Source organism: Trachurus trachurus, assembly GCF_905171665.1.
Source record: "Trachurus trachurus genome assembly, chromosome: 15".
In the NCBI taxonomy this organism is placed as follows: Eukaryota; Metazoa; Chordata; class Actinopteri; order Carangiformes; family Carangidae; genus Trachurus; species Trachurus trachurus.
In genome coordinates this window covers 1,416,367-1,443,440 of record NC_139906.1, presented here as the reverse complement: position 1 = coordinate 1,443,440, position 27,074 = coordinate 1,416,367, and the positions used below count along the sequence as shown (strand labels likewise).

The following is a 27,074-nucleotide window of genomic DNA, read 5'->3' as shown; positions in this document are numbered from 1 at the left end:
GTGTCATCATGAAGACCAGTCATTACCGTTTGAAGGAACTGATTTTGAATTAGTTCTGCACTGTACTTCAAACCAGACTTGACTCTATCTGAAGCGAGGACAATTTGTTGTCTCAGGTCCATGGCTCGCATCAAAAACTGTATGGGCGTCTCTTTGGGGTCCTGAACTGCACGTGTGAGGGAGTGATACAGCTCTGTAGCATCTTTTTCAATGTAATGAGTCCGTAGAATTTGTCTGAGGGCTTGCAGTGTCAGATCTATTCTACTCTCCAAGTAACTCTTCAGTTTTGTTCCTGGAGCTATTGCTTGAATAACAGCCTCGACAACTTCTCCCTCCTCATATCCTTTCTTTAGTGCCCTTTGAATCTGTCTCTCCAAACTTGAGTAGGTTAATTTGTCCTTTTGATTTGGTTCTCCAATTTGTCCAGTTATTTTTAACTCTCTCCTGTACAGTGGATGGACAAAAGACACATTTTGGCTAGCTACAGCGGCTGTTGCATTCAGGTTTGAACCACTTTCCCTTTGTCCGTCTGTATTATTAGATGCTGTTTCATTTTTGTCCACATGGTGGTGCTCTTGTACTGCACTTTGAGGCAGGAGTTCGTCGCTATCCTCAAATTTCTCTTTTAATTCGTCAAGTTTGTCATTTAATCCCAACAAAACAGACATTCCTTCATCCTCCAGTGAGATAATATCTTCTCCTTCTACATACTGAAGAATAAGCCTTCTCAACTTGCGAGGTAAGTCTTTATCACGTTCCTCCACTGTAAGACCAAGTGCTGCACACACATCATTCAAATCCGGTGCTTTCAGTGTCAGTAACTTTTCTTCTATCTCTGCCACAATACGTTCCCACTCTGGCGACATCTGTTGCAGCTCCGTCATGATAGAAAACGTTTACCTTCACTGTATGTGGCTTTAGATGTCTGCAGGCTTGGTTAGCAGCTAGCATTAGCTCTTACAATGTCCGTGTTGGTTGCTCGTCATTCGTCTTGCTTCGCGCTGAAGAAAAACCTCCAACCGGGCGGAAACACCAAGTTTATGTTGCACCCTCAAGCAGACATGACTCCGTCTCACGTTTGGCAACTTTATTTGTCCCGGTTACATTCGTTTTTTTTTACGAGGCTTACACCAACGCAGGGAGGCATCATGTAAACAAAAACAACTCTGCTGTGCGCCCGCTGATGACATCACATCACCTCTGACCTCAGTCCGAAAAATATAAAATATAAACACAATGAAAATACAGTTTAAATAGCTTCTGTTTACTTTTTCAGTTCTTTAGCTGACTGGCATCTGAATTATAAAAATGTAAAATATCAAAATGTAAATTAAATAATAAATGTTATATCTGGGTCTCAACACACACATCTGTTATTATCTGAAGGAAACAGGAAAGTAACATTCATGAGAGAAGTTCAGTCTTATTCTAGTCACCCAGACAGATTCACTACACATCCTCAGGTCCTGAGTAGAGAGAGTCTGACTGGACGTTGTTACTGGGAGGTGGAGTGGAGAGGAGGAGGAGTTTCTGTAGCAGTCGCATACAAGAATATCAGCAGAGAAAGTTTGTTTGTAGGTAACGACAAATCATGGTCATTAGATTGTTTCAACAACAGTTTCACATTTTGGTTCAACAACATCCAGACTCCAGTCTCAGGTCCTCAGTCCTCCAGAGTAGGAGTGTACCTGGATCACAGAGCAGGTATTCTGTCCTTCTACAGCGTCTCTAAAACCATGACTCTCCTCCACAGAGTCCAGACCACATTCACTCAGCCTCTACATGCTGGACTTTGGGTTTGTTATGGAGACACAGCAGAGTTGTGTAAACTCAAATAGACAAAGATGATTGAAGGTGCAGTTGGTTAAAATCTGTATTTTAGTTCATCACTTTCTTTAGTCTCCATGTTTGTTGCTAAAAGCTCATTGCTGTCGTGTCTCTGCACTGCACAGAGATCACCTGTCAATCATTAAACATTGTGGGCGGGACTTTGACCTCTAGTTGTCATTTCTTCTTGCGTTGATGTTTGAAACTAAGAAATCTACAATCACATTTACATTGACGTGTTTGTCAGATCAAAATGTTGTTGTTAGAATCCACTCACTAATAAGGTCTATGAGCTTTAATCAAAGTGTAAACATCATGATTATAATCATACCCATGTTACTAATGAACCTAACTAGTTGCTCCTCCAGCTGTTTATTATTCCTATCATTTACTTTTCCAGCCTTTTGTTGCTCTTGTTCCAACTTTACAGAAACAATCAGTGTATGTTGAACTCGTATCAATAGATGAGATCATTACACTATAGAGAATGAGGTATGACAGCCAATAGACCAATGTTTGCATTCTCTGAGTGAAATGTCTGAATATATAGTTAATGTTGTTGACAATAAACTTTGTGTGATATATATTTTTGCACTTTGTATGTATATGTTGTGTGGGAACTGAAAATAAATATGTTGAGCAACGTCTTCCATGTCTGGAATGGATGTTTTCTTGAGTCTATAAGGTAACAATAATATAACCAGACTTCATTGTAAATGGGAGAAGTTGAGATTTACAGCTGCTGCTCCTCGCACTGGAATGAGGAAATATCTGATTATCTGCTGTCAAACACACTGAGCTGCTGCACCCTGTTCACTGTAGATCTGAAGGGGAGGGAACAAGGAAACACATCTTGTTCCCTCCCCTTCAGATCTACAGTTTGAAGATGGGTGGAACCAACATGTAGTGAAGAGGAGGAGCCGACAGGCCCCGTTCACTGCAGAGACACATGTTGTTGAGATCAGAGCTCAGACTAGTTTCACTTCTGAGCAACAGAAACCCAGACAGTCGTCGTCGTCGTCTGTGAGAGGTGAAATGGCGCAGAAAGGAGTTCATCTGGACCAGGAGACCTTCTCCTGTTCCATCTGTCTGGATCTACTGAAGGACCCAGTGACTCTTCCCTGTGGACACAGCTACTGCTTCAACTGTATTAAAACCCACTGGGATGCAGAGGATGGGAAGAAAATCTACAGCTGTCCTCAGTGTAGGCAGACCTTCACACCGAGGCCTGTCCTGGTGAAAAGCACCATGTTAGCAGCTTTAGTGGAGGAGCTGAAGAAGACTGGACTCCAAGCTGCTCCTGCTGATCACTGCTATGCTGGACCTGAAGATGTGGCCTGTGATTTCTGCACTGGGAGGAAACTCAAAGCTGTCAAGTCCTGTCTGGTATGTCTGGTCTCTTATTGTGAGAAGCACCTGCAGCCTCATTATGAATCTCCTTCATTTAAGAATCACAAGCTGGTGGAGCCCTCCAAGAAGCTCCAGGAGAACATCTGCTCTCGTCATAATGAGGTGCTGAAGATTTTCTGCCGCACTGATCAGAAGTGTATTTGTCTTGTCTGCCTTGTGGATGAACATAAAGGCCACGACACAGTCTCAGCTGCAGCAGAAAGGACTGAGAGGCAGAGAGAGCTGGAGCTGAGTCGACAAAACATCCAGCAGAGAATCCAGAACAGAGAGAAAGACGTGAAGGTGCTTCAACAGGAGGTGGAGGCCATCAATGGCTCTGCTGATAAAGCAGTGGAGGACAGTGAGAAGACCTTCACTCAGCTGATCCGTCTGATGGAGAAAAGAAGCTCTGAGCTGAAGCAGCAGATCAGATCCCAGCAGGAAACTCAAGTGAGTGGAGTCAAAGAGCTTGAGAAGAAGCTGGAGCAGGAGATCACTGAGCTGAAGAGGAAAGACGCTGAGCTGAAGCTGCTGTCACACACAGAGGATCACACCCAGTTTCTACACAACTACCCCTCACTGTCAGCACTCAGTCCATCTACACACTCATCCAGCATCAATATCCGTCCTCTCAGACACTTTGAGGATGTGACAGCAGCTGTGTCAGAGCTCAGAGACAAACTACAGGACCTTCTGAGAGACACAAGGACAAACATCTCACTGACAGAGACTCAAGTGGATGTTTTACTGTCACCACCAGAGCCCAGGACCAGAGCTGACTTCTTAAGATATTCACAGGAAATCACTCTGGATCCAAACACAGCATATACACGTCTGTTATTATCTGAGGGAAACAGTAAAGTGACATATATGAGTAAAGTTCAGTTTTATTCTCGTCACCCAGACAGATTCACTATGTATTATCAGGTCCTGAGTAGAGAGAGTCTGACTGGACGTTGTTACTGGGAGGTGGAGAGGAGAGGAGGAGGAGTTTATGTAGCAGTCGCATACAAGAATATCAGCAGAGAAAGTTTGTTTGGACGTAATGACAAATCTTGGTCATTAGAGTGTTCCAACAACAGTTTCACATTTTGGTTCAACAACATCCAGACTCCAGTCTCAGGTCCTCAGTCCTCCAGAGTAGGAGTGTACCTGGATCACAGAGCAGGTATTCTGTCCTTCTACAGCGTCTCTGAAACCATGACTCTCCTCCAGACCACATTCACTCAGCCTCTACATGCTGGACTTTGGCTTTGTTATGGAACCACAGCAGAGTTGTGTAAACTCAAATAGACAAAGATCACTGAAGGTGCAGTTGGTTAAAATCTGTATTTTAGGGGGCTTTCACACCTACCTCGTTTGGTCCGGACTTTCGGACTTTCCAGATAGTTCGGATCAAATTGACAGGTGTGAAAGCTCCCCCGGACCACGGTCCGGACTAAAGACCGAGTCTTTGGTCCAGCCTCAGAAGGTAGTCTCGGTCCGGACTATCCTGGACCAAGGTCCGCTGCTGCGTAGTGTGAAAGCATTTTTTTTGGAAGGTTCGAACTATCAGACCAAATACAGGAAATAACGTCAGATGAGCTTGTGCCGAAAAAAGTAAATAAACAGAAAAAAAGGAAAGAGGAGCCGCAGCAACCAGCGGCAACACTTGGGGAGAGGAGATCATATTATATCCAGATTTGGTCAGAGGGATGGGTGTGTCAGTGTAGGCTACACTTGTAAACGTTTACACGGAATTAAACAGTAGAGTGTTTAATATAAATCCCCAAACGATACATGCAAGCCTATTTTTTTATATAATGACCCGAATATATATTCTTTCCGCCGAAAAAAGTCTGAAAAAGACGGATCAGCGGGTGACACCAAACAACGTCTGCCCCAGTAAGTCAGAGCTTTTATTTCTCTCACACTCACACACAAGTGACCTGGAGAGATGCAGCCGCATCTGACAGGAGGGTCGCGCGTTTGTGCATAGCGTGTGTGTGTTCCCCTCCACTACACAAAACAGCTGATCGCTGATCGCTGCCACTCTGATCAATGAGAGCATTTCGCCGCGGCACCTCTTTTTTTCTCTCCTTTCATCAGCTCTAAACTCACTCGCGATTACAAACCACAGCGTGCTCTCCAGCAGTAGGCTATATATATTTTTTTTTTTTTTTAACACATATTTTTCTTTTTTTTTTTCAGAGCACTTTCTATGCGCTAACGTCAGACGCACGCTCATCCGTCATGACGTCGGTAGATCCTTTAGTCCGCTGTCATAATAGCAGTGTGAAAGCGAACTTTGCTGGACTATATGGAAACAATGTAACAAAAAAAAAAAATTAAGTCCGGACCTTGGTCCGAACTATTAGGTGTGAAAGCGCCCTCAGTTCATCACTTTCTTTAGTCTCCATGTTTGTTGCTAAAAGCTCATTGCTGTCGTGTCTCTGCACTGCACAGAGATCACCTGTCAATCATTAAACATTGTGGGCGGGACTTTGACCTCTAGTTTTCATTTCTTCTTGTGTTGATGTTTGAAACTAAGAAATCTACAATCACATTTACATTGACGTGTTTGTCGGATCAAAATGTTGTTGTTAGAATCCACTCACTAATAAGGTCTATGAGCTTTAATCAAAGTGTAAACATCGTGATTATAATCATATCCATGTTACTAATGAACCTATAGTTGCTCCTCCAGCTGTTTATTATTCCTATCATTTACTTTTCCAGCCTTTTGTTGCTCTTGTTCCAACTTTACAGAAACAATCAGTGTATGTTGAACTCCAGGTATCAATAGATGAGATCATTACACTACAGAGAATGATGTATGACAGCTAACAGACCAATGTTTGCATTCTCTGAGTGAAATGTCTGAATATATAGTTAATGTTGTTGACAATAAACTTTGTGTGATATATATTTTTGCACTTTGTATGTATATGTTGTGTGGGAACTGAAAATAAATATGTTGAGCAACATCTTCCATGACTTGTTTGGATGTTTTCTTGAGTCTATAAGGTAACAATAATACAACCAGCAGGGGTGGATTGGCCATAGGGAGTACCGGGAGTTTTCCCGGTGGGCCGGTCACTAATGGGCCGATAGGCGGCCGTTTTTTTTATTTATTTATTTATTTAACTTTTTTTTTTCGCCATGCCTTGCCTATTGAAACTCTCCCGGCCCAGGGAGAGAGACATGCATCAGCTCGGCCCACAGTGCTCAGCTGCAGACACAGCAGAGAGGTGACGATTGGCCCAGTGGTTTGTCTACCTGGCCCAATGGCCCTATGAGAGGCTACAGAGGCCCAGGAGTCCCACCCACGCATGTTCTAGACCCCCCCTCGTCCAATCACTTTTAATGATGAGGAGTCATGATGAGAGAGAGAGAGAGCGAGAGAGAGAAAAAAACAAAAACACCAGCGCACGAAAACGGAAAAGAAAAGTAAAAAAAAACCCAAAGGCAGCGCGGAAAAATGGAGGAAAGTAACAGAAAAAGAAAAGCTCTAGCAGCACAGACTGCTTAAAGTACAACAATTAAGCAGGTGTTTGCTGCAGGGGCCGCCCGGCCTGGCCAGGGCTAGAAGCACCGATGCTGCAGCTTCAGCAGCAGGTCCTTCACGTGAGTCTGAAGGGAGTGAAGCTCCCATTACCAGTGCCCTTATGGTGCAGGAGGAGGCTGAAAAAATAAGTGTTGAGGAAGACTCTCCACCATGTGAAGGAGGTAGTGATTGTTAAGCAGGTATGTGCTTTCCAGAATGGTGTGGATAAACATTCATTAAAATACTGTAAATGGTCCAGAATGGTTGCTATGAACGTTACTTGACATAATAAATAGCTACAGCTAATAACTCTGATGGTGTGGTGTGTTACAGCTAAATCTAGTTATCTAAAGTATTGGAAAACAATAACTATATTCATATACTATCCTGATTAATTGATTAGTTGCTTTTATTAAAGTGACCTCACTCAAATTTGGTCATGAAGGACATTGAGCTAACAACTTAACAAATGCTTTCCATATTTTTTTCAGTCAGTGTTTATGGTTTATTGTCCTTTCAACAGTTTAACATTATACAGTTAAAATTAATAAAACACTTATTAACTACTGTTACAGTAAAACATCATTCTGCATGTTACTCATGATGCAGTACACAAATTACAAGTATATCTTGTCATGCTTCATTGTTATTTTGAGCTGTACTGTCTTTCTAAGATAAAATTAGTGTTTGTCCATTTTTCAGATCATTGTACTATTGTTTTCCATACTTTAGCCAACTAGCCAAAGTTCTGATTGCATGCAGACTCATTATGTGCATGTAATCTTGTCCAAACTTAACTTATTCCACACTATTCCTCTACTTTGTTGTATATTGTATATCGTTTAGTCGTGGTGTTATTAAGAGCTTGTGTGTTTGTATGTACATCAACGGTGCTAGTTGGCAAAATATCCCCGTGCAGATAGTGGGCCGGTCTGGACCAAAAAGTCCAGGGCCAAATTTTTGTCCCGGTCCACCCCTGACAACCAGACTTCATTGTAAATAGGAGAAGTTGAGATTAACAGCTGCTGCTCCTCGCACTGGAATGAGGAAATATCTGATTATCTGCTGTCAAACACACTGAGCTGCTGCAGCCTGATCACTGTAGATCTGAAGGGGAGGGAACAAGGAAACACACCTTGTTCCCTCCCCTTCAGATCTACAAGAAGAAGATGGGTGGAACCAACATGTGGTGAAGAGGAGGAGCCGACAGGCCCCGTTCACGGCACAGACACATGTTGTTGAGATCAGAGCTCAGACTAGTTTCACTTCTGAGCAACAGAAACCCAGACAGTCGATCGTCGCCGTCTGTGAGAGGTGAAATGGCGCAGAAAGGAGTTCATCTGGACCAAGAGACCTTCTCTTGTTCCATCTGTCTGGATCTACTGAAGGATCCAGTGACTATTCCCTGTGGACACAGCTACTGCTTCAACTGTATTAAAACCCACTGGGATGCAGAGGATGGGAAGAAAATCTACAGCTGTCCTCAGTGTAGGCAGACCTTCACACCGAGGCCTGTCCTGGTGAAAAACATCATGTTTGCAGCTTTAGTGGAGGAGCTGAAGAAGACTGGACTCCAAGCTGCTCCTGCTGATCACTGCTATGCTGGATCTGAAGATGTGGCCTGTGATTTCTGCACTGGGAGGAAACTCAAAGCTGTCAAGTCCTGTCTGCAATGTCTGGTCTCTTATTGTGAGAAACACCTGCAGCCTCATTATGAATCTCCTTCATTTAAGAATCACAAGCTGGTGGAGCCCTCCAAGAAGCTCCAGGAGAACATCTGCTCTCGTCATAATGAGGTGATGAAGATGTTCTGCCGCACTGATCAGAAGTGTATTTGTCTTGTCTGCCTTGTGGATGAACATAAAGGCCACGACACAGTCTCAGCTGCAGCAGAAAGGACTGAGAGGCAGAGAGAGCTGGAGCTGAGTCGACAGAAAATCCAGCAGAGAATCCAGGACAGAGAGAAAGATGTGAAGGTGCTTCAACAGGAGGTAAAGAACATCAATGGCTCTGCTGATAAAGCAGTGGAGGACAGTGAGAAGATCTTCACTCAGCTGATCCGTCTCATGGAGAAAAGAAGCTCTGAGCTGAAGCAGCAGATCAGATCCCAGCAGGAAACTCAAGTGAGTGGAGTCAAAGAGCTTCAGAAGAAGCTGGAGCAGGAGATCACTGAGCTGAAGAGGAAAGACGCTGAGCTGAAGCTGCTGTCGCACACAGAGGATCACACCCAGTTTCTACACAACTACCCCTCACTGTCAGCACTCAGTCCATCTACACACTCATCCAGCATCAACATCCGTCCTCTCAGACACTTTGAGGATGTGACAGCAGCTGTGTCAGAGCTCAGAGACAAACTACAGGACCTTCTGAGAGACACATGGACAAACATCTCACTGACTGAGACTCAAATGGATGTTTTATTGTCAACACCACCAGAGCCCAGGACCAGAGCCGACTTCTTAATATATTCACAGGAAATCACACTGGATCCAAACACAGCAAACACATGGCTGTTATTATCTGAGGGAAACAGGAAAGTAACATTCATGAGAGAAGTTCAGTCTTATTCTAGTCACCCAGACAGATTCACTATGTATGCTCAGGTCCTGAGTAGAGAGAGTCTGACTGGACGTTGTTACTGGGAGGTGGAGTGGAGAGGAATAGGAGTTTATGTAGCAGTCGCATACAAGAATATCAGCAGAGCAGGGAGGGAAAGTTTGTTTGGAGGTAACGACAAATCTTGGGCATTAGATTGTTTCAACAACAGTTTCACATTTTGCTTCAACAACATCAAGACTCCAGTCTCAGGTCCTCGGTCCTCCAGAGTAGGAGTGTACCTGGATCACAGAGCAGGTATTCTGTCCTTCTACAGCGTCTCTGAAACCATGACTCTCCTCCACAGAGTCCAGACCACATTCACTCAGCCTCTACATGCTGGAGTTTGGGTTGGTTATGGAGCCACAGCAGAGTTGTGTAAACTCAAATAGACAAAGATCATTGAAGGAGCAGTTGGTAAAAATCTGTATTTTAGTTCATCACTTTCTTTAGTCTCCATGTTTGTTGCTAAAAGCTCATTGCTGTCGTGTCTCTGCACTGCACAGAGATCAGCTGTCAATCATTAAACATTGTGGGCGGGACTTTGACCTCTAGTTGTCATTTCTTCTTGTGTTGATGTTTGAAACTAAGAAATCTACAATCACATTTACATTGACGTGTTTGTCGGATCAAAATGTTGTTGTTGTTAGAATCCACTCACTAATAAGGTCTATGAGCTTTAATCAAAGTGTAAACATCATGATTATAATCACACCCATGTTACTAATTAACCTAACTAGTTGCTCCTCCAGCTGTTTATTATTCCTATCATTTACTTTTCCAGCCTTTTGTTGCTCTTGTTCCAACTTTACAGAAACAATCAGTGTATGTTGAACTCCAGGTATCAATAGATGAGATCATTACACTACAGAGAATGATGTATGACAGCTAACAGACCAATGTTTGCATTCTCTGAGTGAAATGTCTGAATATATAGTTAATGTTGTTTACAATAAACTTCGTGTGATATATATTTTTGCACTTTGTATGTATATGTTGTGTGGGAACTGAAAATAAATATGTTGAGCAACATCTTCCATGTCTGGAATGGATGTTTTCTTGAGTCTATAAGGTAACAATAATATAACCAGACTTAATTGTAAATGGGAGAAGTTGACATCTACAGCTGCTGCTCCTCGTACTGGAATGAGGAAATATCTGATTATCTGCTGTCAAACACACTGAGCTGCTGCAGCCTGTTCACTGTAGATCTGAAGGGGAGGGAACAAGGAAACACACCTTGTTCCCTCCCCTTCAGATCTACAGGTTGAAGATGGGTGGAACCAACATGTGGTGAAGAGGAGGAGCTGACAGGCCCCGTTCACTGCAGACACATGTTGTTGAGATCAGAGCTCAGACTAGTTTCACTTCTGAGCAACAGAAACTCAGACAGTCGTCGTCGTCGTCGTCGTCTGTGAGAGGTGAAATGGCGCAGAAAGGAGTTCATCTGGACCAGGAGACCTTCTCTTGTTCCATCTGTCTGGATCTACTGAAGGATCCAGTGACTATTCCCTGTGGACACAGCTACTGCTTCAACTGTATTAAAACCCACTGGGATGCAGAGGATGGGAAGAAAATCTACAGCTGTCCTCAGTGTAGGCAGACCTTCACACCGAGGCCTCCTCTGGTGAAAAACACCATGTTAGCAGCTTTAGTGGAGCAGCTGAAGAAGACTGGACTCCAAGCTGCTCCTGCTGCTGATCACTGCTATGCTGGACCTGAAGATGTGGCCTGTGATTTCTGCACTGGGAGAAAACTCAAAGCTGTCAAGTCCTGTCTGCAATGTCTGGTCTCGTATTGTGAGAAACACCTGCAGCCTCATTATGAATCTCCTTCATTTAAGAATCACAAGCTGGTGGAGCCCTCCAAGAAGCTCCAGGAGAACATCTGCTCTCGTCATAATGAGGTGGTGAAGATGTTCTGCCGCACTGATCAGAAGTGTATCTGTTATATCTGCTCTGTGGATGAACATAAAGGCCACGACACAGTCTCAGCTGCAGCAGAAAGGACTGAGAGGCAGAGAGAGCTGGAGCTGAGTCGACAAAACATCCAGCAGAGAATCCAGCTCAGAGAGAAAGACGTGAAGGTGCTTCAACAGGAGGTAAAGGCCATCAATGGCTCTGCTGATAAAGCAGTGGAGGACAGTGAGAAGATCTTCACTCAGCTGATCCGTCTGATGGAGAAAAGAAGCTCTGAGCTGAAGCAGCAGATCAGATCCCAGCAGGAAACTCAAGTGAGTGGAGTCAAAGAGCTTGAGAAGAAGCTGGAGCAGGAGATCACTGAGCTGAAGAGGAAAGACGCTGAGCTGAAGCTGCTGTCGCACACAGAGGATCACACCCAGTTTCTACACAACTACCCCTCACTGTCAGCACTCAGTCCATCTACACACTCATCCAGCATCGACATCCGTCCTCTCAGACACTTTGAGGACGTGACAGCAGCTGTGTCACAGCTCAGAGACAAACTACAGGACCTTCTGAGAGACACATGGACAAACGTCTCACTGACAGAGACTCAAGTGGCTGTTTTACTGTCACCACCAGAGCCCAGGACCAGAGCTGACTTCTTAAGATATTCACAGGAAATCACACTGGATCCAAACACAGCAAACAGATACCTGTTATTATCTGAAGGAAACAGGAAAGTGAAATGGGGTCAACCACAGTCTTATTCTAGTCACCCAGACAGATTCACTTCATGTCCTCAGGTCCTGAGTAGAGAGAGTCTGACTGGACGTTGTTACTGGGAGGTGGAGTGGAGAGGAAGAGGAGTTATTGTAGCAGTCACATACAAGAATATCAGCAGAGAAAGTTTGTTTGGACGTAACGACAAATCTTGGTCATTAGATTGTTCCAACAACAGTTTCACATTTAGGTTCAACAGCATCCAGACTCCAGTCTCAGGTCCTCAGTCCTCCAGAGTAGGAGTGTATCTGGATCACAGAGCAGGTATTCTGTCCTTCTACAGCGTCTCTGAAACCATGACTCTCCTCCACAGAGTCCAGACCACATTCACTCAGCCTCTACATGCTGGAGTTGGTCTTTACTTGCCTGATGACACAGCAGAGTTGTGTAAACTCAAATAGACAAAGATGATTGAAGGTGCAGTTGGTTAAAATCTGTATTTTAGTTCATCACTTTCTTTAGTCTCCATGTTTGTTGCTAAAAGCTCATTGCTGTTGTGTCTCTGCACTGCACAGAGATCAGCTGTCAATCATTAAACATTGTGGGCGGGACTTTGACCTCTAGTTGTCATCTCTTCTTGCGTTGATGTTTGAAACTAAGAAATCTACAATCACATTTACATTGACGTGTTTGTCGGATCAAAATGTTGTTGTTGTTAGAATCCACTCACTAATAAGGTCTGTGAGCTTTAATCAAAGTGTAAATATCATGATTATAATCATATCCATGTTACTAATTAACCTAACTAGTTGCTCCTCCAGCTGTTTATTATTCCTATCATTTACTTTTCCAGCCTTTTGTTGCTCTTGTTCCAACTTAACAGAAACAATCAGTGTATGTTGAACTCCAGGTATCAATAGATGAGATCATTACACTACAGAGAATGATGTATGACAGCTAACAGACCAATGTTTGCATTCTCTGAGTGAAATGTCTGAATATATAGTTAATGTTGTTGACAATAAACTTTGTGTGATATTTTTGCACTTAGTATGTATATGTTGTGTGGGAACTGAAAATAAATATGTTGAGCAACATCTTCCATGTCTGGAATGGATGTTTTCTTGAGTCTATAAGGTAACAATAATATAATCAGACTTCATTGTAAATAGGAGAAGTTGAGATTTACAGCTGCTGCTCCTCGCACTGGAATGAGGAAATATCTGATTATCTGCTGTCAAACACACTGAGCTGCTGCACCCTGTTCACTGTAGATCTGAAGGGGAGGGAACAAGGAAACACACCTTGTTCCCTCCCCTTCAGATCTACAGGTTGAAGATGGGTGGAACCAACATGTGGTGAAGAGGAGGAGCCGACAGGCCCCGTTCACTGCAGAGACACATGTTGTTGAGATCAGAGCTCAGACTAGTTTCACTTCTGAGCAACAGAAACCCAGACAGTCGTCGTCGTCTGTGAGAGGTGAAATGGCGCAGAAAGGAGTTCATCTGGACCAGGAGACCTTCTCTTGTTCCATCTGCCTGGATCTACTGAAGGACCCAGTGACTATTCCCTGTGGACACAGCTACTGCTTCAACTGTATTAAAACCCACTGGGATGCAGAGGATGGGAAGAAAATCTACAGCTGCCCTCAGTGTAGGAAGAACTTCACACCGAGGCCTCCTCTGGTGAAAAACACCATGTTAGCAGCTTTAGTGGAGGAGCTGAAGAAGACTGGACTCCAAGCTGCTCCTGCTGATCACTGCTGTGCTGGACCTGAAGATGTGGCCTGTGATTTCTGCACTGGGAGGAAACTCAAAGCTGTCAAGTCCTGTCTGCAATGTCTGGTCTCTTATTGTGAGAAGCACCTGCAGCCTCATTATGAATCTCCTTCATTTAAGAATCACAAGCTGGTGGAGCCCTCCAAGAAGCTCCAGGAGAACATCTGCTCTCGTCATAATGAGGTGCTGAAGATGTTCTGCCGCACTGATCAGAAGTGTATTTGTCACCTCTGCCTGGATGAACATAAAGGCCACGACACAGTCTCAGCTGCAGCAGAAAGGACTGAGAGGCAGAGAGAGCTGGAGCTGAGTCGACAAAACATCCAGCAGAGAATCCAGGAAAGAGAGAAAGACGTGAAGGTGCTTCAACAGGAGGTGGAGACCATCAATGGCTCTGCTGATAAAGCAGTGGAGGACAGTGAGAAGATCTTCACTCAGCTGATCCGTCTGATGGAGAAAAGAAGCTCTGAGCTGAAGCAGCAGATCAGATCCCAGCAGGAAACTCAAGTGAGTGGAGTCAAAGAGCTTGAGAAGAAGCTGGAGCAGGAGATCACTGAGCTGAAGAGGAAAGACGCTGAGCTGAAGCTGCTGTCGCACACAGAGGATCACACCCAGTTTCTACACAACTACCCCTCACTGTCAGCACTCAGTCCATCTACACACTCATCCAGCATCAACATCCGTCCTCTCAGACACTTTGAGGACGTGACAGCAGCTGTGTCAGAGCTCAGAGACAAACTACAGGACCTTCTGAGAGACACAAGGACAAACATCTCTCTGACTGAGACTCAAGTGGATGTTTTACTGTCACCACCACCAGAGCCCAGGACCAGAGCTGACTTCTTAAGATATTCACAGGAAATCACACTGGATCCAAACACAGCACACACATGGCTGTTATTATCTGAGGGAAACAGGAAAGTAACATTCATGAGAGAAGTTCAGTCTTATTCTCGTCACCCAGACAGATTCACTTCATGTCCTCAGGTCCTGAGTAGAGAGAGTCTGACTGGACGTTGTTACTGGGAGGTGGAGTGGAGAGGAAGAGTTTATGTAGCAGTCACATACAAGAATATCAGCAGAAAAAGTTGGTTTGGACGTAACGACAAATCTTGGTCATTAGATTGTTCCAACAACAGTTTCACATTTTGCTTCAACAGCATCAAGACTCCAGTCTCAGGTCCTCAGTCCTCCAGAGTAGGAGTGTACCTGGATCACAGAGCAGGTATTCTGTCCTTCTACAGCGTCTCTGAAACCATGACTCTCCTCCACAGAGTCCAGACCACATTCACTCAGCCTCTACATGCTGGAGTTGGTCTTGACTATGCTTATGAAGCCACAGCAGAGTTGTGTAAACTCAAATAGACAAAGATGATTGAAGGTGCAGTTGGTTAAAATCTGTATTTTAGTTCATCACTTTCTTTAGTCTCCATGTTTGTTGCTAAAAGCTCATTGCTGTTGTGTCTCTGCACTGCACAGAGATCACCTGTCAATCATTAAACATTGTGGGCGGGACTTTGACCTCTAGTTGTCATTTCTTCTTGCGTTGATGTTTGAAACTAAGAAATCTACAATCACATTTACATTGACGTGTTTGTCGGATCAAAATGTTGTTGTTGTTAGAATCCACTCACTAATAAGGTCTATGAGCTTAAATCAAAGTGTAAACATCATGATTATAATCATACCCATGTTACTAATTAACCTAACTAGTTGCTCCTCCAGCTGTTTATTATTCCTATCATTTACTTTTCCAGCCTTTTGTTGCTCTTGTTCCAACTTTACAGAAACAATCAGTGTATGTTGAACTCCAGGTATCAATAGATGAGATCATTACACTACAGAGAATGATGTATGACAGCTAACAGACCAATGTTTGCATTCTCTGAGTGAAATGTCTGAATATATAGTTAATGTTGTTGACAATAAACTTTGTGTGATATATATTTTTGCACTTTGTATGTATATGTTGTGTGGGAACTGAAAATAAATATGTTGAGCATCTTCCATGTCTGGAATGGATGTTTTCTTGAGTCTATAAGGTAACAATAATACAACCAGACTTCATTGTAAATGGGAGAAGTTGAGATTTACAGCTGCTGCTCCTCATACTGGAATGAGGAAATACAGCGGGGAAAATAAGTATTGAACACGTCAACATTTTTCTCAGAAGATATATTTCTAATTGAGCTATTGACATGAAATTTTCACCAGATGTCGGCATCAACCCAAGTAATGCACACATACAAAGAAATCAGAACATTAATGTCCATAAATTAAGTTATGTGTAATAAAGTGAAATGACACAGGGAATAAGTATTGAACACATGAAGAAAAGGAGGGGCAAAAAGGTATGGAAAGCCAAGAAAGTAGCTGGAGTTTGTCAGTATTTAGAATGTAATCCTGTCTCCTATCAGTGCAAAGTAATATCTGCTGGTTTAGTCCTGATTGATGCCTTTTAAAAAGGTTTCTCACCACCAAGGTGTCAGACAATAAGTATTGCATGATGGGCAATGGCAAAGAGCTGTCTAAGAGCTGTCTAAAGACCTACGCAACCAAAGATTTCAGACAGAAGAGTCAAAACAATAATCAGAAGGGTTCCCTAACAGTCCAGGACACTGGTGGAGAGCTTCAGAAAGACCTGGGATCAGCAGGTACAGTTGTTTCATAGAAAACAATAAGTAATGCACTCAACTGCCATGGCCTCCATGCACACACACCATGCAAGACATGGAGGCCATGGCAGTTGAGTGCATTACTTATTGTTTTCTCTGAAACAACTGTACCTGCTGATCCCAGGTCTTTCTGAAGCTCTCCACCAGTGTCCTGGACTGTTAGGGAACCCTTCTGATTATTGTTTTGACTCCTGTTTTGCAATAGTAAGGTTGTGTAGGTCTTTAGACAGCCCTTTGCCATTGCCCACCATGCAATACTTATTGTCTGACACCTTGGTGGTGAGAAACCTTTTTAAAAGGCATCAATCAGGACTAAACCAGCAGATATTACTTTGCACTGATAGGAGACAGGATTACATTCTAAATACTGACAAACTCCAGCTACTTTCTTGGCTTTCCATACCTTTTTGCCCCTCCTTTTCTTCATGTGTTCAATACTTATTCCCTGTGTCATTTCACTTTATTACAAATAACTTAATTTATGGACATTAATGTTCGGATTTCTTTGTATGTGTGCATTACTTGGGTTGATGCCGACATCTGGTGAAAATTTCATGTCAATAGCTCTATTAGAAATATATTTTCTGAGAAAAATGTTGACGTGTTCAATACTTATTTTCCCCGCTGTATCTGATGATCTGCTGTCAAACACACTGAGCTGCTGCACCCTGTTCACTGTAGATCTGAAGGGGAGGGAACAAGGAAACACACCTTGTTCCCTCCCCTTCAGATCTACAGTTTGAAGATGGGTGGAACCAACATGTGGTGAAGAGGAGGAGCCGACAGGCCCCGTTCACCGCACAGACACATGTTGTTGAGATCAGAGCTCAGACTAGTTTCACTTCTGAGCAACAGAAACTCAGACAGTCGTCGTCGTCGTCATCTGTGAGAGGTGAAATGGCGCAGAAAGGAGTTCATCTGGACCAGGAGACCTTCTCTTGTTCCATCTGTCTGGATCTACTGAAGGACCCAGTGACTATTCCCTGTGGACACAGCTACTGCTTCAACTGTATTAAAACCCACTGGGATGCAGAGGATGGGAAGAAAATCTACAGCTGTCCTCAGTGTAGGCAGACCTTCACACCGAGGCCTGTCCTGGTGAAAAACATCATGTTTGCAGCTTTAGTGGAGCAGCTGAAGAAGACTGAACTCCAAGCTGCTGCTGCTGATCACCGCTATGCTGGACCTGAAGATGTGGCCTGTGATGTCTGCACTGGGAGGAAACTCAAAGCTGTCAAGTCCTGTCTGCAATGTCTGGTCTCTTATTGTGAGAAACACCTGCAGCCTCATTATGACTCTCCTTCATTTAAGAATCACAAGCTGGTGGAGCCCTCCAAGAAGCTCCAGGAGAACATCTGCTCTCGTCATAATGAGGTGCTGAAGATGTTCTGCCGCACTGATCAGAAGTGTATTTGTTATATCTGCCTGGATGAACATAGAGGCCACGACACAGTCTCAGCTGCAGCAGAAAGGACTGAGAGGCAGAGAGAGCTGGAGCTGAGTCGACAGAAAATCCAGCAGAGAATCCAGGACAGAGAGAAAGACGTGAAGGTGCTTCAACAGGAGGTGGAGGCCATCAATGGCTCTGCTGATAAAGCAGTGGAGGACAGTGAGAAGACCTTCACTCAGCTGATCCGTCTGATGGAGAAAAGAAGCTCTGAGCTGAAGCAGCAGATCAGATCCCAGCAGGAAACTCAAGTGAGTGGAGTCAAAGAGCTGGAGAAGAAGCTGGAGCAGGAGATCACTGAGCTGAAGAGGAAAGACGCTGAGCTGAAGCTGCTGTCGCACACAGAGGATCACACCCAGTTTCTACACAACTACCCCTCACTGTCAGCACTCAGTCCATCTACACACTCATCCAGCATCAATATCCGTCCTCTCAGACACTTTGAGGACGTGACAGCAGCTGTGTCAGAGCTCAGAGACAAACTACAGGACCTTCTGAGAGACACGTGGACAAACGTCTCACTGACAGTGACTCAAGTGGATGTTTTACTGTCACCACCACCAGAGCCCAGGACCAGAGCCGACTTCTTAAGATATTCACAGGAAATCACACTGGATCCAAACACAGCAGACACATTTCTGTTATTATCTGAAGGAAACAGGAAAGTAACAGCAATGGGTGAAGATCAGTCTTATTCTCGTCACCCAGACAGATTCACTGACTGGTTTCAGGCCCTGAGTAGAGAGAGTCTGACTGGACGTTGTTACTGGGAGGTGGAGTGGAGAGGAAGAGGAGTTATTGTAGCAGTTGCATACAAGAATATCAGCAGAGAAGGGTGGGAAAGTTGGTTTGGAGGTAACGACAAATCTTGGTCATTAGATTGTTCCAACAACAGTTTCACATTTAGGTTCAACGACATCAAGACTCCAGTCTCAGGTCCTCAGTCCTCCATACTAGGAGTGTACCTGGATCACAGAGCAGGTATTCTGTCCTTCTACAGCGTCTCTGAAACCATGACTCTCCTCCACAGAGTCCAGACCACATTCACTCAGCCTCTACATGCTGGACTTTGTCTTTACCCGTCTAATGGAGCCACAGCAGAGTTGTGTAAACTCAAATAGACAAAGATGATTGAAGGTGCAGTTGGTAAAAATCTGTATTTTAGTTCATCACTTTCTTTAGTCTCCATGTTTGTTGCTAAAAGCTCATTGCTGTTGTGTCTCTGCACTGCACAGAGATCACCTGTCAATCATTAAACATTGTGGGCGGGACTTTGACCTCTAGTTGTCATTTCTTCTTGCGTTGATGTTTGAAACTAAGAAATCTACAATCACATTTACATTGACGTGTTTGTCGGATCAAAATGTTGTTGTTGTTAGAATCCACTCACTAATAAGGTCTATGAGCTTTAATCAAAGTGTAAACATCATGATTATAATCATACCCATGTTACTAATTAACCTAACTAGTTGCTCCTCCAACTGTTTATTATTCGTATCATTTACTTTTCCAGCCTTTTGTTGCTCTTGTTCCAACTTTACAGAAACAATCAGTGTATGTTGAACTCCAGGTATCAATAGATGAGATCATTACATTACAGAGAATGATGTATGACAGCTGACAGACCAATGTTTGCATTCTCTGAGTGAAATGTCTGAATATATAGTTAATGTTGTTGACAATAAACTTTGTGTGATATATATTTTTGCACTTTGCATGTATATGTTGTGTGGGAACTGAAAATAAATATGTTGAGCAACATCTTCCATGTCTGGAATGGATGTTTTCTTGAGTCTATTAGGTAACAATAATACAACCAGACTTCATTGTAAATGGGAGAAGTTGAGATTTACAGCTGCCGCTCCTCGTACTGGAATGAGGAAATATCTGATTATCTGGTGTCAAACACACTGAGCTGCTGCACCCTGTTCACTGTAGATCTGAAGGAAACACACCTTGTTCCCTCCCCTTCAGATCTACAGTTTGAAGATGGGTGGAACCATCATGTGGTGAAGAGGAGGAGCTGACACGCCCCGTTCACCGCACAGACACATGTTGTTGAGATCAGAGCTCAGACTAGTTTCACTTCTGAGCAACAGAAACTCAGACAGTCGTCGTCGTCGTCGTCGTCGTCTGTGAGAGGTGAAATGGCGCAGAAAGGAGTTCATCTGGACCAGGAGACCTTCTCTTGTTCCATCTGTCTGGATCTACTGAAGGACCCAGTGACTATTCCCTGTGGACACAGCTACTGCTTCAACTGTATTAAAACCCACTGGGATGCAGAGGATGGGAAGAAAATCTACAGCTGCCCTCAGTGTAGGCAGACCTTCACTCCGAGGCCTGTCCTGGTGAAAAACACCATGTTAGCAGCTTTAGTGGAGGAGCTGAAGAAGACTGGACTCCAAGCTGCTCCTGCTGATCACTGCTATGCTGGAACTGAAGATGTGGCCTGTGATTTCTGCACTGGGAGGAAACTCAAAGCTGTCAAGTCCTGTCTGCAATGTCTGGTCTCTTATTGTGAGAAACACCTGCAGCCTCATTATGAATCTCCTTCATTTAAGAATCACAAGCTGGTGGAGCCCTCCAAGAAGCTCCAGGAGAACATCTGCTCTCGTCATAATGAGGTGCTGAAGATGTTCTGCCGCACTGATCAGAAGTGTATTTGTCTTGTCTGCCTTGTGGATGAACATAAAGGCCACGACACAGTCTCAGCTGCAGCAGAAAGGACTGAGAGGCAGAGAGAGCTGGAGCTGAGTCGACAGAAAATCCAGCAGAGAATCCAGGACAGAGAGAAAGACGTGAAGGTGCTTCAACAGGAGGTGGAGACCATCAATGGCTCTGCTGATAAAGCAGTGGAGGACAGTGAGAAGACCTTCACTCAGCTGATCCGTCTGATGGAGAAAAGAAGCTCTGAGCTGAAGCAGCAGATCAGATCCCAGCAGGAAACTCAAGTGAGTGGAGTCAAAGAGCTTCAGAAGAAGCTGGAGCAGGAGATCACTGAGCTGAAGAGGAAAGACGCTGAGCTGAAGCTGCTGTCGCACACAGAGGATCACACCCAGTTTCTACACAACTACCCCTCACTGTCAGCACTCAGTCCATCTACACACTCATCCAGCATCAACATCCGTCCTCTCAGACACTTTGAGGATGTGACAGCAGCTGTGTCAGAGCTCAGAGACAAACTACAGGACCTTCTGAGAGACACAAGGACAAACATCTCACTGACTGAGACTCAAGTGGATGTTTTACTGTCACCACCACCAGAGCCCAGGACCAGAGCTGACTTCTTAAGATATTCACAGGAAATCACACTGGATCCAAACACAGCATGCACATGTCTGTTATTATCTGAGGGAAACAGGAAAGTGACATGGGGTAAACTACAGTCTTATTCTAGTCACCCAGACAGATTCACTTGGGATCCTCAGGTCCTGAGTAGAGAGAGTCTGACTGGACGTCGTTACTGGGAGGTGGAGTGGAGAGGAAGAGGAGTTATTGTAGCAGTCGCATACAAGAATATCAGCAGAGTAGGGGTAGAAAGTTTGTTTGGACGTAATGACAAATCTTGGTCATTAGATTGTTTCAACGACAGTTTCACATTTAGGTTCAACAACATCCAGACTCCAGTCTCAGGTCCTCAGTCCTCCAGAGTAGGAGTGTACCTGGATCACAGAGCAGGTATTCTGTCCTTCTACAGCGTCTCTAAAACCATGACTCTCCTCCACAGAGTCCAGACCACATTCACTCAGCCTCTACATGCTGGAGTTGGTCTTTACTTGCCTGATGACACAGCAGAGTTGTGTAAACTCAAATAGACAAAGATGATTGAAGGTGCAGTTGGTTAAAATCTGTATTTTAGTTCATCACTTTCTTTAGTCTCCATGTTTGTTGCTAAAAGCTCATTGCTGTCGTGTCTCTGCTCTGCACAGAGATCAGCTGTCAATCATTAAACATTGTGGGCGGGACTTTGACCTCTAGTTGTCATTTCTTCTTGCGTTGATGTTTGAAACTAAGAAATCTACAATCACATTTACATTGACGTGTTTGTCGGATCAAAATGTTGTTGTTGTTAGAATCCACTCACTAATAAGGTCTATGAGCTTTAATCAAAGTGTAAACATCATGATTATAATCATACCCATGTTACTAATTAACCTAACTAGTTGCTCCTCCAGCTGTTTATTATTCGTGTCATTTACTTTTCCAGCCTTTTGTTGCTCTTGTTCCAAATTTACAGAAACAATCAGTGTATGTTGAACTCCAGGTATCAATAGATGAGATCATTACACTACAGAGAATGATGTATGACAGCTAACAGACCAATGTTTGCATTCTCTGAGTGAAATGTCTGAATATATAGTTAATGTTGTTGACAATAAACTTTGTGTGATATATATTTTTGCACTTTGTATGTATATGTTGTGTGGGAACTGAAAATAAATATGTTGAGCATCTTCCATGTCTGGAATGGATGTTTTCTTGAGTCTATAAGGTAACAATAATACAACCAGACTTCATTGTAAATGGGAGAAGTTGACATCTACAGCTGCTGCTCCTCGCACTGGAATGAGGAAATATCTGATTATCTGCTGTCAAACACACTGAGCTGCTGCACCCTGTTCACTGTAGATCTGAAGGGGAGGGAACAAGGAAACACACCTTGTTCCCTCCCCTTCAGATCTACAGTTTGAAGATGGGTGGAACCAACATGTGGTGAAGAGGAGGAGCCGACAGGCCCCGTTCACTGCACAGACACATGTTGTTGAGATCAGAGCTCAGACTAGTTTCACTTCTGAACAACAGAAACTCAGACAGTCGTCGTCGTCTGTGAGAGGTGAAATGGCGCAGAAAGGAGTTCATCTGGACCAGGAGACCTTCTCTTGTTCCATCTGTCTGGATCTACTGAAGGACCCAGTGACTATTCCCTGTGGACACAGCTACTGCTTCAACTGTATTAAAACCCACTGGGATGCAGAGGATGGGAAGAAAATCTACAGCTGTCCTCAGTGTAGGCAGACCTTCACACCGAGGCCTCCTCTGGTGAAAAACATCATGTTAGCAGCTTTAGTGGAGCAGCTGAAGAAGACTGGACTCCAAGCTGCTCCTGCTGATCACTGCTATGCTGGACCTGAAGATGTGGCCTGTGATTTCTGCACTGGGAGGAAACTCAAAGCTGTCAAGTCCTGTCTGCAATGTCTGGTCTCTTATTGTGAGAAACACCTGCAGCCTCATTATGAATCTCCTTCATTTAAGAATCACAAGCTGGTGGAGCCCTCCAAGAAGCTCCAGGAGAACATCTGCTCTCGTCATAATGAGGTGATGAAGATTTTCTGCCGCACTGATCAGCAGTGTATCTGTTATCTCTGCTCTGTGGATGAACATAAAGGCCACGACACAGTCTCAGCTGCAGCAGAAAGGACTGAGAGGCAGAGAGAGCTGGAGCTGAGTCGACAAAACATCCAGCAGAGAATCCAGGACAGAGAGAAAGATGTGAAGGTGCTTCAACAGGAGGTGGAGGCCATCAACGGCTCTGCTGATAAAGCAGTGGAGGACAGTGAGAAGATCTTCACTCAGCTGATCCGTCTCATGGAGAAAAGAAGCTCTGAGCTGAAGCAGCAGATCAGATCCCAGCAGGAAACTCAAGTGAGTGGAGTCAAAGAGCTTCAGAAGAAGCTGGAGCAGGAGATCACTGAGCTGAAGAGGAAAGACGCTGAGCTGAAGCTGCTGTCGCACACAGAGGATCACACCCAGTTTCTACACAACTACCCCTCACTGTCAGCACTCAGTCCATCTACACACTCATCCAGCATCAACATCCGTCCTCTCAGACACTTTGAGGATGTGACAGCAGCTGTGTCAGAGCTCAGAGACAAACTACAGGACCTTCTGAGAGACACGTGGACAAACATCTCACTGACAGAGACTCAAGTGGATGTTTTACTGTCACCACCACCAGAGCCCAGGACCAGAGCTGACTTCTTAAGATATTCACAGGAAATCACACTGGATCCAAACACAGCACTCACATGTCTGTTATTATCTGAAGGAAACAGGAAAGTGACATGGGATGAAGTTCAGTCTTATTCTAGTCACCCAGACAGATTCACTATGTATGCTCAGGTCCTGAGTAGAGAGAGTCTGACTGGACGTTGTTACTGGGAGGTGAAGTGGAGAGGAAGAGGAGTTATTGTAGCAGTCGCATACAAGAATATCAGCAGAGCAGGGGGAGAAAGTTTGTTTGGACGTAATGACAAATCTTGGTCATTAGATTGTTCCAACAACAGTTTCACATTTTGGTTCAACAAGATCCAGACTCCAGTCTCAGGTCTTCGGTCCTCCAGAGTAGGAGTGTATCTGGATCACAGAGCAGGTATTCTGTCCTTCTACAGCGTCTCTAAAACCATGACTCTCCTCCACAGAGTCCAGACCACATTCACTCAGCCTCTACATGCTGGAGTTGGTCTTTACTGGGACTTCGGAAACACAGTAGAGTTGTGTAAACTCAAATAGACAAAGATGATTGAAGGAGCAGTTGGTAAAAGTCTGTATTTTAGTTCATCACTTTCTTTAGTCTCCATGTTTGTTGCTAAAAGCTCATTGCTGTTGTGTCTCTGCACTGCACAGAGATCAGCTGTCAATCATTAAACATTGTGGGCGGGACTTTGACCTCTAGTTGTTATTTCTTCTTGCGTTGATGTTTGAAACTAAGAAATCTACAATCACATTTACATTGACGTGTTTGTCAGATCAAAATGTTGTTGTTGTTAGAATCCACTCACTAATAAGGTCTATGAGCTTTAATCAAAGTGTAAACATCATGATTATAATCATACCCATGTTACTAATTAACCTAACTAGTTGCTCCTCCAACTGTTTATTATTCGTATCATTTACTTTTCCAGCCTTTTGTTGCTCTTGTTCCAACTTTACAGAAACAATCAGTGTATGTTGAACTCCAGGTATCAATAGATGAGATCATTACACTACAGAGAATGATGTATGACAGCTAACAGACCAATGTTTGCATTCTCTGAGTGAAATGTTTGAATATATAGTTAATGTTGTTGACAATAAACTTTGTGTGATATATATTTTTGTACTTTGCATGTATATGTTGTGTGGGAACTGAAAATAAATATGTTGAGCAACATCTTCCATGTCTGGAATGGATGTTTTCTTGAGTCTATAAGGTAACAATAATATAACCAGACTTCATTGTAAATGGGAGAAGTTGAGATTAACAGCTGCTGCTCCTCGCACTGGAATGAGGAAATATCTGATTATCTGCTGTCAAACACACTGAGCTGCTGTACCCTGTTCACTGTAGATCTGAAGGGGAGGGAACAAGGAAACACACCTTGTTCCCTCCCCTTCAGATCTACAGTTTGAAGATGGGTGGAACCAACATGTGGTGAAGAGGAGGAGCCGACAGGCCCCGTTCACCGCACAGACACATGTTGTTGAGATCAGAGCTCAGACTAGTTTCACTTCTGAGCAACAGAAACTCAGACAGTCGTCGTCGTCTGTGAGAGGTGAAATGGCGCAGAAAGGAGTTCATCTGGACCAGGAGACCTTCTCTTGTTCCATCTGTCTGGATCTACTGAAGGACCCAGTGACTATTCCCTGTGGACACAGCTACTGCTTCAACTGTATTAAAACCCACTGGGATGCAGAGGATGGGAAGAAAATCTACAGCTGTCCTCAGTGTAGGCAGACCTTCACACCGAGGCCTCCTCTGGTGAAAAACACCATGTTAGCAGCTTTAGTGGAGGAGCTGAAGAAGACTGCACTCCAAGCTGCTCCTGCTGATCACTGCTATGCTGGACCTGAAGATGTGGCCTGTGATTTCTGCACTGGGAGGAAACTCAAAGCTGTCAAGTCCTGTCTGCAATGTCTGGTCTCTTATTGTGAGAAACACCTGCAGCCTCATTATGAATCTCCTTCATTTAAGAATCACAAGCTGGTGGAGCCCTCCAAGAAGCTCCAGGAGAACATCTGCTCTCGTCATAATGAGGTGCTGAAGATGTTCTGCCGCACTGATCAGAAGTGTATTTGTATTGTCTGCCTTGTGGATGAACATAAAAGCCACGACACAGTCTCAGCTGCAGCAGAAAGGACTGAGAGGCAGAGAGAGCTGCAGCTGGGTCGACAGAACATCCAGCAGAGAATCCAGGACACAGAGAAAGATGTGAAGGTGCTTCAACAGGAGGTAAAGACCATCAATGGCTCTGCTGATAAAGCAGTGGAGGACAGTGAGAAGATCTTCACTCAGCTGATCCGTCTGATGGAGAAAAGAAGCTCTGAGCTGAAGCAGCAGATCAGATCCCAGCAGGAAACTCAAGTGAGTGGAGTCAAAGAGCTTGAGAAGAAGCTGGAGCAGGAGATCACTGAGCTGAAGAGGAAAGACGCTGAGCTGAAGCTGCTGTCGCACACAGAGGATCACACCCAGTTTCTACACAACTACCCCTCACTGTCAGCACTCAGTCCATCTACACACTCATCCAGGATCAACATCCGTCCTCTCAGACACTTTGAGGATGTGACAGCAGCTGTGTCAGAGCTCAGAGACAAACTACAGGACCTTCTGAGAAACGCAAGGACAAAAATCTCACTGACAGTGGCTGAAGTGGATGTTTTACTGTCACCACCAGAGCCCAGGACCAGAGCTGACTTCTTAAGATATTCACAGGAAATCACTCTGGATCCAAACACAGCATACACATGGCTGTTATTATCTGAAGGAAACAGGAAAGTAACATTCATGAGTAAAGATCAGTCTTATTCTAGTCACCCAGACAGATTCACTTCATTTCCTCAGGTCCTGAGTAGAGAGAGTCTGACTGGACGTTGTTACTGGGAGGTGGAGTGGAGAGGAATAGGAGTTATTGTAGCAGTCGCATACAAGAATATCAGCAGAGAAAGTTTGTTTGGAGGTAACGACAAATCTTGGTCATTAGATTGTTACAACAACCGTTTCACATTTAGGTTCAACAGCATCCAGACTCCAGTCTCAGGTCCTCGGTCTTCCAGAGTAGGAGTGTACCTGGATCACAGAGCAGGTATTCTGTCCTTCTACAGCGTCTCTGAAACCATGACTCTCCTCCACAGAGTCCAGACCACATTCACTCAGCCTCTACATGCTGGAGTTTATCTTTACTGTTATGGAGTCACAGCAGAGTTGTGTAAACTCAAATAGACAAAGATGATTGAAGG

The 27,074-nt window shown here is 44.1% G+C and overlaps 5 protein-coding genes across 5 annotated transcripts; all 5 read left to right on the top strand.

Annotated features, from left to right (window-relative positions):
* Nucleotides 1–2,850: 2,850 nt before the first annotated feature.
* Nucleotides 2,851–9,729, top strand: LOC310998542 (uncharacterized protein; the record flags this gene model as incomplete). The annotated part of the gene is made up of 2 exons (XM_083988650.1): nucleotides 2,851–4,495; nucleotides 8,057–9,729. The coding sequence occupies exons 1-2, from the start codon at nucleotides 2,863–2,865 to the stop codon at nucleotides 9,727–9,729; spliced, it is 3,306 nt and encodes a 1,101-aa protein (XP_083844776.1). The 5' UTR covers nucleotides 2,851–2,862.
* Nucleotides 9,730–10,763: 1,034 nt separating this feature from the next.
* On the top strand, nucleotides 10,764–15,104 carry LOC310998541 (uncharacterized protein; the record flags this gene model as incomplete). Its single annotated transcript, XM_083988649.1, is given in 3 exon segments — nucleotides 10,764–12,410; nucleotides 13,363–13,413; nucleotides 13,416–15,104. Coding segments are annotated over 3 exon segments (3,387 nt in total).
* A 2,204-nt stretch (nucleotides 15,105–17,308) lies between these two features.
* On the top strand, nucleotides 17,309–18,982 carry LOC310998540 (tripartite motif-containing protein 16-like; the record flags this gene model as incomplete). Its single annotated transcript, XM_083988648.1, has 1 exon — nucleotides 17,309–18,982. The coding sequence occupies exon 1, from the start codon at nucleotides 17,312–17,314 to the stop codon at nucleotides 18,980–18,982; it is 1,671 nt and encodes a 556-aa protein (XP_083844774.1). The 5' UTR covers nucleotides 17,309–17,311.
* A 1,026-nt stretch (nucleotides 18,983–20,008) lies between these two features.
* On the top strand, nucleotides 20,009–24,371 carry LOC310998539 (uncharacterized protein; the record flags this gene model as incomplete). Its single annotated transcript, XM_083988647.1, has 2 exons — nucleotides 20,009–21,664; nucleotides 22,620–24,371. 2 exons carry the CDS (start codon nucleotides 20,009–20,011, stop codon nucleotides 24,369–24,371), a joined length of 3,408 nt encoding a protein of 1,135 aa, XP_083844773.1.
* Nucleotides 24,372–25,398: 1,027 nt separating this feature from the next.
* Nucleotides 25,399–26,948, top strand: LOC310998328 (tripartite motif-containing protein 16-like; the record flags this gene model as incomplete). Its single annotated transcript, XM_083988312.1, has 2 exons — nucleotides 25,399–26,721; nucleotides 26,847–26,948. 2 exons carry the CDS (start codon nucleotides 25,399–25,401, stop codon nucleotides 26,946–26,948), a joined length of 1,425 nt encoding a protein of 474 aa, XP_083844438.1.
* Nucleotides 26,949–27,074: the final 126 nt, after the last annotated feature.